This window comes from Primulina eburnea, chromosome 8 (assembly GCF_022965805.1).
Source record: "Primulina eburnea isolate SZY01 chromosome 8, ASM2296580v1, whole genome shotgun sequence".
Classification (NCBI taxonomy): domain Eukaryota; kingdom Viridiplantae; phylum Streptophyta; class Magnoliopsida; order Lamiales; family Gesneriaceae; genus Primulina; species Primulina eburnea.
Genome location: NC_133108.1, coordinates 43,064,639 through 43,075,572, shown reverse-complemented (window position 1 = coordinate 43,075,572; position 10,934 = coordinate 43,064,639). Strand labels below are relative to the sequence as shown.

Here is a 10,934-nt window from a genome sequence, read left to right as displayed (position 1 = left end):
CTATTGTGACACTTTTTTGTAGACATTTTTAATTAAATGTTGTTACAAATACTTAATAACGACACTTGTAAAAAATTAATAACGTGTAAAATAAAAAAACATATTAGATTAGTTATCATGACATTTTTAATTGATGTCATGTTTTATATGGAGATGTTTCCCACATCGTACAAAATCATTAAAAAACTAAAAATTGTCAATATAAATAAATGTGAGAATATTTGGGTTGGATAAATATTGGAGGTTCCCTCCATATAAAAAATGATATCAATTAAAAATGTTAGGATAACTCATCTAATTTTATTCTCACATTTATTTTATCTATTTTCCCTCATCCTATATTTATCCAACCCAAATATCCACATTTGTTATTATCATTATAAATAACACACACGACACTTTTAGTTGTCATTATAAATGATTTTAACTGACATACAAATTTGTCATTATTACTATAATATATAACAAGGCATGTATAAATGTATTTAAAACATGAGTTTTCCTGACATTTAAAATTGTCATTATATGAATAATTAGTGACACGTATGAAGTTGTCATTAACATCTTATAATGACATTAAAAAGTGTCAGCAAGTTTAAGACGACATTGGAACAGATGACATTTGTTGGAGGTGTCACTAAAACTTAAATGTCACTAAATATTGAATATGATGACATTTATGAATGTCACCATAAGCATTTATTCTTGTAGTGAATTAAATTTAATTAAATTACTGGTATATAAGACAATTAGTAATGGATCTATAGCCTAAATTTTTTTGAAGAATTATACTGGCAATTTTAACACATTAAAGATGATGGGGGTAAAATATTGACATTTTTTTTGTTTGAAAATATTATATATATCGATCGGCACCCCGTCTCAAATTAAGTTCTATTTTTTTTTTATCATTATTCCAATAAATTGTTTAAGAAATATATATAAATTTAGGCTAACAAGAATACTTAAAGTCTTGAAATATTCGTACCATGCATGCACTAACGCACAGAAGCAACACGGGAGAAAACATTTAGAGTCACTATTGGTTTGAATAATTTTGCGCTCTCTTCCGATTCTTACACTTTCTGTCGTTTGCACATATGTGTGTGCGCCGTGCGCGTGTGTATAGGATATATATGAAGTTTTGTTTTTTTTTAAAAAAAAATTAAGTTAATTCATTATCCAAATTCCAATGCACCAAATTTCTAATTCTAAATGCATGTATTCGTTTGGACATTCCCTTGCCATGTTAGCTAGTTCACGCATGCAGATAGGGCAGTGTATTACCTATAGCGTCGAATTTTCCCGTTTGATAGTCAGTCATCCTGAGAACCCCGCTTCTAGTTCTAGGGATACTATCCAGGTGTGCTATCTCTCAAGACTCGATGACCGGAGGTCATTTCATTTCATTTCATGACGTTTTCATTTTTTTTAAAACTGGGATTCAATAATGGCCCAAGATTCTGATATTGACCTAATGAATATTTGTGTATTCAATATGGAGTATGGACCAGTACTGCAGCGATCATTTCATTTTCATCGATGTTCTAGACCGTTCTTTTATTTTGCTTCTCGTAATAATTCAGTCCCACGTCATGCTTGAATTGATTCCAAAGAACTACGTCCCAGTATTCGAGGTAGGTAGCCATTTTTATACACTCAGAGAACCATACTTTCGTGGGCTGAAATCCCGTGCGTGGCACTTCATATTGATGATAATTCAAATTTCTTGTAGGCCATACATGTGGCATATACGTTTAGACTTCCGACCAACTTAAAATATACAAATTTAAAAGATATACACATAAAAAACACAAAAAATCTTGTTAGATGGCTGCCTCGACTTAAAAATATTACTTATTATGGAATTATGGATCAAATTGGATCAGATGGACCCTTCTCACGGATGTGTAGAAGACCTACTCCAACTAAAAAAATCTAAAAGAAATGGATCGAAACGAAATTTTGAGTTCAGATCCAATTGAATCAAACCACGACCCAACTAAAAACAAGAAATGGATCCCCCACGCAGGAAATCAACTTCTTTATTGGTTCCTTGCATCCTGGATATCGTTTCCACGATTCCTGGAAATTTTATATATACAAGAGAAATTGAAATCATGAACTGCAGTGGTATGTTTCCGCGTTGATCTCTTGTTCTTCATCCGGGTACTTTTCTTCAAAATCTTCAACATCTTCATCAAGAATTTCATCATCAGACTTAATAAACTGCAACTTCAAACATCCATTCTCGCGGCATGCATGTAAAAGTTCCTGAGTTGGGATCCTTATCCCCTTGAGAATAAATCTGCCATCTTGCTTGTATGATTTGAAGCAAACCCCGGGTTGTCCACTCCTGCCAATACAAGAAATCGGTGGAGGGAACTCCCCTCTATTAAAGCGATAATTTTCTGAGGATTTAATGTTTCTCGTGATAACCTTTCTGTCTTCATGCTGCTGATAATCTTTACGACAAGCATGATCATTGTTCAACAAATCGTCAACATCATCGGAACTTTCGAACCCGAGTCCTTCTGTGCATAGAGATAAGCCATCATTGTTCTTGTAATACTGCTTTCTCTGGTTGAAGGGATAACAGTAACTTGATGTAAAAAGCTTGTTTTCATCCTTCTCCTGGTCCGGATCATCCTTCCAGGCAAAAAGTGTAGAATTCGAGGAGGATTCTGGTAAGAAATGAACATGGCTTTTCTCTTTGAAATGCAATTCGCCGAATATTTCGGTGAAGGAAGAATCGTCAATAGGTTTCATGGATTTGATCTGTTTCCATGATGAGAGTGATTCAAGAAGTGTAGGATTTTCCAGCAGTGGCTTCTCAAAGATGTGATCTAAGCCACCACAGGTTGCCATGGTTTCAACTTTTCAGTGCTTTCTTAGTTATTTTCTTGATGGGAAAAAAAGTAGAGATGGGAAACAATACGATATCTTGATGATTGAAATCGTGTGTGTGTGATCATGCACAAAGAAGGGTGTGAATTAGTAGTAGCTGATAAAGTCAAGGGATGAGGCTATTTATGCAAGTTGGGGAGTGGAATAAGGATGGGTGGTTATGGAGCTTTTGAATGCGGTGTTCACAATTTTTAAGATTCTCTATCTTTTCCTTATCTTTGGCCTTTGTTAAATATTAGATATATGCGTCTATATATATATATATATATATATATATATAGCATGACATGTGGATTTATCTTAAATGTACTGCCCCTGTGGGAGGATGAAACTCAACATCTTCGCTGATAAACTAGGAGTGCGCTAAAATTTTTTGTTGGATCGAACTTGACTAGTGACAGTGAATTAGTTTATGTCATTTCCCTAATATGCTATTTAAGTTTCAATGATACTAGTTAGCTTCTTCTTTTTATTTTTTTCTTTTTATATCAAACTGGTCGAACAAAACTAGCAAATAATAGTTGAGGGTAAAAAATCTTCTCACAATTATCCTATTATATGTGATTAAATGGATCAGAGAAAAAAATGTGTTACTGCTGAAGATTTAATCAGTAACGCCAAATATTACATCCAACATCTTCCTTTCCCGTAAAAATTATTGCATGCTAACAAAGTTAGAACATTTTTCTTCCTCATTAAAATTATAATCGTGGTGGTAATAATAATCGAAATGGTCCTTTAAGTTTGTCTATTTTTTGTTTTGATCTAGAAAGTATTCAAATTTAGGTTTTGGTCATGTAACTTAAGTTGTACTTTGCCTTTTATTCTTTTTAATGGAGCGTGGACGTGGCGTGTCAATTTCTCGATATGACATCAACATTTTCTAAAACTAAGTGAGCACTTTAGCAATAAAAAAAACAAAACAAAACAAAAGTCATAACCTCACTTGCAAGACTAAAACACAAAATAAACAAATTTAGAAGACATGTTGACTATTTACCCAATCGTGGGTGGTGTAGTGCTTGTTATGCATGCTCAACTTGGATGTGATTGGCAAGAAAAACTGAATCTTTGACATCAATATCTCATAGACATTGGTCATCTCAACTACCATACTTTTCTATCTAGAAAAGTTTAAATTCAATTCCTGTTTTTAACAGGCAGAAATCTTACATTATCTAAAGCAAACAGAGATGCCGAATACTCCAGACAGTATCTACAAGACTGTAAAAATCTAGAACATGATTGCCTAGTGGTTTTGGTCACTTTAGTGTGTGAATCACATTCCATGTCTCTATCGTGGTCCTTCATGTGGATCGAAAGAAAGTAGTTCTAGATTCAAATTAAACGAATCTCACGACTTAGAATTCACCACACATATTAAGAAATTTCACAGTAACAGTAATAAGTAAAAACATACCAGGTTTGGACATGTTTCACTCACTTTAGAACTAGATAAAAGGAAGCAATCATAAAATCAGTCAGCGGAAGGAGATAATCTTGAACTTGTGTTCAACGCCAAGCTTCAAACCGTTCGATTATTGAATTTATACGGCTCAAATTGCTTATTCCTTTGTTCTTGTCATCAGTTTTGATGGACAAATCTACAGCTTGCAGGCTATCAATTCTTGATTCGGGCTTTCTCAGGTTGGAATTGCTTGATTGGCCTCCTGTTTTGATCATTTTGTTCTCTTCGGTAGCATCTTTTGCACTGGAAACTCTATACACTTGATCAGGAGTTTCACACGACACATCATCATCGGATTCTTCAGTTGAAGTTGAGTAACTGAGATAATCTTCATCAGATATGTCTTCTACATGGTTTGTCTCAGAATCGGAGTCTAAACCAGGGTCCTCGGCCAAAAACTCCTGAATTGCCTCTTCATTCGGCTTAGCAGGATTTTCATGACCGAGTAGTGAAGAAGTCTGATTTCCATCGTCATCCGAAGGCTCGACGTCAGGTGTAGGAGCTGGTTCTATCACAGAGTCTTCTCTTTCTCGTAAAGTTTTCTCTATAAGTGTCTTAAGGAAGTTAATAACTTGAACAGCATACATCAAAGCAGTCAGTGGATCGGCCATCTGCAAAAACAAAAGTGCAAATGTGATATTTTTTATCGTGAAACCGAAATTCATTAACAAGATAGCAAATCAGACAATACAGTACAGCTTTGCTAAAGAACAATGTAACTACAAATGTAATGATGTGATATGCTATGGATGGTGTCTGGATAGAGAAATTTTTCTGGGAGCCAAAAAAAAATGCATTTTTAAAAAAAGGTTTTTGCATTAAATTCCCTTGGAAGAAAAATAAAACAAAATTAGTCAGCCAAACAATGTAGTGCTTCTATTTAATTTCTTTCTACGAAATAAAGAGAGATGATCTTTAAGTACTCAACGGAACTCAAAAAATTGATATATCTAATCCAGAATATGATCTTGGAAATGACACCATGAGATGGATCCATTTACGACATACTACAGCTTCATACCTGTGTCATGTTAGGTGCAAACACCATTGCTATGTTTCGAGCATTCATCTTGTTTAGATGTTCCTTTAGTACAACATCAGCCATTAAATTGATTGCCCAATCCAACAACGATGCTTCTGTTGAGGGTAGAAGCCTTACGAGGGCATCACAGTCCTCCTCCGACTGGCATTGCATCACCTGCTCGGGTGAAAGAGAATCCAGCACCCCTCTAGGGAGTTCTCGGAACCAAGCCTATAAGGATCGCATGAAGATGTCGTTAAGCTAAAAATGTGCAGAAGAGAACAAAATTAACTTCAATTTTTAGTGAAGGCTATCTGAGCACACACGTGTTCTTTTTCTTGAATACATAGAACGAATTCACGGAAATAAGAATTCAACAAAGAAAATATATCAGCTGAACTCTAAAATAAGAGAAGTATGTCGTGCGAACATAGAGACAAACAATAACCTGAGGGTTTAAACTTTATTCATCACCGCTTTATAACTTTATAAGCCAACATAGTTGTCAAGGGCACAAGGTACACCGAGACACACAAAAGCCATGGAGCAAAGCACACAAAACTGAAGCAAAGCACACAATTTTTATTTTTTAAAAAAATATGTTTATCTTAGAATAAATATATTAAAATAGGAAATAATTAAGTCACAATGTCAGTGAAAACAAAAAATAATTAATAAGTTCATAGTAATCAGTAACATAAAATTCTTTAATCATACAAATCAAGTTCATCTTTTTCTATCGAATCATCTGAGTACCCAGAACTTTCGTACTTGTGTCCTTCATCATTTTTTTTTATCAACATCACTTTCTTCTTCATTTTCATCCAAAATATATGATCGATTTTTTCTGGTTGTTATGGATATAGATGCTCTCACCTGAAGAAATCATTTTTTTGTTCAACGTTCTCTTCTTCTTATTCCGGCCTTGGTTGTTAGGATTTGGGTTTGGGTTTTTCGTTTTAAACAAGTAATTAAAAAAATTCACTCAGATGTGCTTTGAGTGCGCCTGAGTGGCCTTTCAAGGCTAGACCAGACGAGCGTCTGGGCTTGCCTTAGTGAATCGTTGCACCTGGGTCCTCGCCTGGTGGCGCTTATCGCCGTGCTTGCCTTTGACAACTATGTAAGGGAATATAAGGACAAACAATATGAAATCTTTGCTATAACCTACGAAGTTAAATCGTATCTCAGCAAGGTCATGATCTTTGTTATATTACAAAATCCAATTTAAGATATATTTATTTGATTTCTAATGGCATCTTTCTCAAGATTTAGTTACCTTGATCAAGCCAGCCAAACAGTGTACATCAACGCCTTCTGGGATCACTCCCCTGTTTAATTGGTCCCTCACATACTCCTCTTGACTGTTTCCTGCAGTTATTCTGAATATACCTTCTGCCTGCATACATAATTCCAATAATAATTGTGTTGTAACAATACATAACCAGAAAGAGCAACCACAATTATATTTTTGGCCAATGTTAGTTTATTGTGCATTTGGTTTCCCTTGATGTGGTATTTATTTTTATGATCTTTACGACAAACACTATGATGCACCTGCAGGCCACCTTGGGAATACAAATGCCTCTGCATAAGCAGGAGAATAGTTGGAATGCTATTACCACGTGGATCATAAGACAGCTGCATGGACTCTGTAGAAACTCCAAAAACAGTGGCACTGTGCATAGATTCCAAAACCAAAAGTTCAGAATGGAACTATGCTAAAACTGACAATGATAGAGGTGAAAATCACAATGACATACAAAGTACCAAAAATGCGCACTTTCAGGATCAAGAAATTTTCAATTATTTTACTTAGTTGCATATCTACAAAAAGAAAATGTGGTAACATAACGCACTGATATTTGAGCTATCATTGAAGATTTATTGGGGATGCCATCTGAAAGAGATTTGGTAGAAATTAAGATAACCAGCATTATGATTAGAGCAATTCCCTCTTGAATAGACCAAAAGTTACAATATTGGGGCGACAACAATTGGTAGATTACCAATTCACAAAAACTATCTTTTGTTATTTTGCAAGAAACAAAAAATACTAAATTGCCAATTATATTGAAATTTCAAATGCATATAGAGATCATTTATACTGGAGTATGAAAGATGTTTTAGTGAATCACATAAAACAAGCACGTTGCAGTACTAAACGAGCCACGTGGAATGAGAAGCTCATAAGTTTTATCGAGACAACTTCTCCTATTGTTCTTTCAAAGAAAAAGAACTAAATTATAACTGATGAGAATACTTATTCTTAACTGCATCAAAAACCTCTATCAATGTCATATGATATAAAAAAATATCTTTAGCTGGTTGATGAGATCAAGAATTTGACACATCAATGAACCAAGGATTTTTCACAGGACACGAGAAATCATAACCCTGACTGAAAAATTTAACCTCAAAAGTAATTGGGATTCACCACCTTCTAGAGTAAAATCTCTGCATTTAGAGAATTTAGTGTAAAAATTTACTATATTTCTTTGAAGATTAAAAAATTACTAGATTTGATAATCGGAATCCATTTTCTTTTCACCAGTAATATATATTCACGCAATGAAACCAAGTAAGGAAGAACACTAACCAAAATACCAAGTCTGCAATGAGTTGAATAAATATTTGCGAGAAAGTATTAATGGAGATAAAATATAAAATCATTCGACAGTTAACGAGTGAAAGCAATATTCATAGAATAAAATTTATTACAGCTTCCATTGTAAATGTAGACAGTAGACATATAGTCCAATGAAATGTAGCCACCTATGAAGCAGACATGAAAGCAGTTATCACAACACTTTGTACAACTACTTTTCAACTAAAATCTACGGCAGATAATTAAAAGTGTCGTTACAGGTGACATGAGAAATATCGAGGATTATAGTCATCCATTTAAAGTCGTCGACTAAATCAACAGCAATCTATCATAAATATCAAATGTTTAGTTTGAGGGATACAAACAGCACTATAAATTCTGAATTTATGAATCACAAACAGCAAGGAAACCAGAACATAGATTGACAATATGAAAGGTTTGTTAGGGGAAAAATTCTATTTCAGAACACAATGCTATAAATGAGTCGAGCAAAACAAGGAAAATTAGAGAAATATAGTTATTCACAGAATTCTTGCTGATAATCCGTTCTGCACTAAAATGAGCACATTGCAAGTCTAAGTTATTTTCATACAATGTGTTATAACTTGATAATAATCCACCAGATGGTAAAGTTCCAAAGAAATCGGATTATTTACCAAGATACATTATGCATTAAATATGCAAACCTAAAACTAAAGGATACCATAGCGATTGTAACACTAAAATATGAAAAAACTAGTTAAAATTAACCTAAATTACATGATTCACACGGGAAAAAACAAACCTAGCACTAGGAGCCCTCCTTAAAACCTCAGGTTCAAACTCAACAGGCAACCCCAAGAACCCATTAAACCTATCAAAAGTAACATGATTAACATGCTGTACATCGGTGGGCCAACCGATCTCCATAACCCCACCACCACCACTGCCACCGGCTCCAGAAAAATCAGCCCTCTCCGTCTTGCAGACAACCCAAAAACTCTTTCTAAACAGAGTAACTAGAATGGCCAGAAGAGATAACTGATCCCTCCTCTCCTTCTCCCTCTTCTCCCTCGCCGCCCTATTATCTTCCTCTATGTTATTATCCCTCGCCAGCCCAGATATCACCTCATCACCCAAATATGACTGAGTCTGAAACAGTGTGGCATTGTGGGTAGGCGTGGATATTGAAGGAGAAGATGACGAAGAGGGGGAGTGGAGCACCTCTGTCATCGCTATAAAAGTTGAACGACTCAAAAAAATGAGCTCTTTCAACACTTTTTCTGCTAAGATTCTTTTTTTATTCAAGAAAAACAGATGGGTTCGTTTTGATTTCTGAAATTAAAAGATTTGCTGTGCAATTAAAGAAAGAAATGGTCTTTTTTATTAAACGGGGGTCTGCTTTGGAGGGAAATTTCAATATAGATTTTTTTTAAGAAATGTGGTGGATTGGAAGTCGGAATTGGTGGAGTGGAATTGAAGGAGTGGTGAATGGTGATGGCATCTAAGACGTGACCATCATGAACAGAATTATTTAATTTTATTTTTTTATATTGTTTTTGGGTAGATTTTGGTTCTGCTGTCTTATATATTATATTTTTAGGCAAAAACTTGTGTGAGACGGTCTCACGGATATTATTTGTGAGACGGATCTCTTATATGGGTCACCCATGAAAAAGTATCACTTTTTATGCTAATAGTATTACTTTTTATTGTGAATATGGGTAGGGTTGACCCGTCTCACAGATTATGATCCGTGAGACGGTCTCACATGAGACTCACTCATATTTTTAATACAAAAACTAAATTATGTTTCAACTGTTTATGGGTAATAATGAAAACAAAGTAAAATCACGATTACATTTCAAAAGTAAAAAGTATGATCGATTATTCACCAAAAAAACAAAAATATATTATCAATTATATCCAGAATTATTTGTGAGACGAATCAATCATGTCTATACTTATTAAAAAATAATATTTTTCGAACATAACCCAAATAAAATATATGTTGACATATAAGACCGTCTCACAATAGTTTTTCTAATAAAAAATAGAGATACACTGAGGTCAACAATAACTAGTTTTGATATCACGATTTTTTATATTCGTATTATACATAAAGTACGAAAATCTTAATAATCTTACTTTGTGACATCAATTGAAATTTAACAAAATAGTCATGTTTTATAAAAATATTTTTTATTTAATAAAAATTACCATACAAATCCATTTTATAAATTATAATTTACTCGCAACTATTATATTTCATCCATTTTAAATTTTTAAAAATCACTCATTACGGTTGCATAACTATTTCTCTTAAAAAATCACACTGAACAATAATTACAAAATATAAATATAATATGCAAAGTAATTATACAGCCTAATATAATTACTAATGATAAAAAGATTGTACACTAAAATAACAAATAACCCTACTCAAAAACTGTTATAACTAATTGTAAATAATCTTATAAAAACCTTTGCTAAAAAATATTAACACTTTAAAAGTTATATATTAACCACTGTAGACAAAAAATGAAAGAAAAATTGTGAAAGTACATCATATGTGGACATTAATTACCACTATAATTGAATGACTTAGCTTCAGTAAAAAGGATTTGACTGTAATTAAGAGATTTTCTTATTCGATCGATTAACGTTTGAGTTATATTAATTGATGGATGAATGTAAGTTTGGGTTATCCTGATATTTGGATCGATGAATTTGAAGTTATAGATTCTAAATATATAATAATAAATCAATTTATTTCTTTTGACAAATTCACTAGTTAATGAATTTAAAATCTCAAATAGTTATTTTGTGAGTTATCGTGGTATATTTTAAATTCACCCAAGCATGATTTTCTTCATAACCAAATTCTTCATTCCAAACATAATTTAAATAAATCTTCAATATATTATGTTGGGCAAAAACTTGTATGAGACGGT

The 10,934-nt window shown here is 33.4% G+C and overlaps 1 protein-coding gene across 1 annotated transcript; it reads right to left on the bottom strand.

Moving 5' to 3' along the window:
* Positions 1 to 4,219: 4,219 nt before the first annotated feature.
* LOC140840017 (rho GTPase-activating protein 1-like) lies at positions 4,220 to 9,481 on the bottom strand. The gene is made up of 5 exons (XM_073207096.1): positions 8,786 to 9,481; positions 6,951 to 7,071; positions 6,673 to 6,792; positions 5,397 to 5,627; positions 4,220 to 4,986 (listed from the first exon to the last, which is right to left on the bottom strand). The coding sequence occupies exons 1-5, from the start codon at positions 9,211 to 9,213 to the stop codon at positions 4,420 to 4,422; spliced, it is 1,467 nt and encodes a 488-aa protein (XP_073063197.1). The 5' UTR covers positions 9,214 to 9,481; the 3' UTR covers positions 4,220 to 4,419.
* Between the last annotated feature and the right edge of the window lie 1,453 nt (positions 9,482 to 10,934).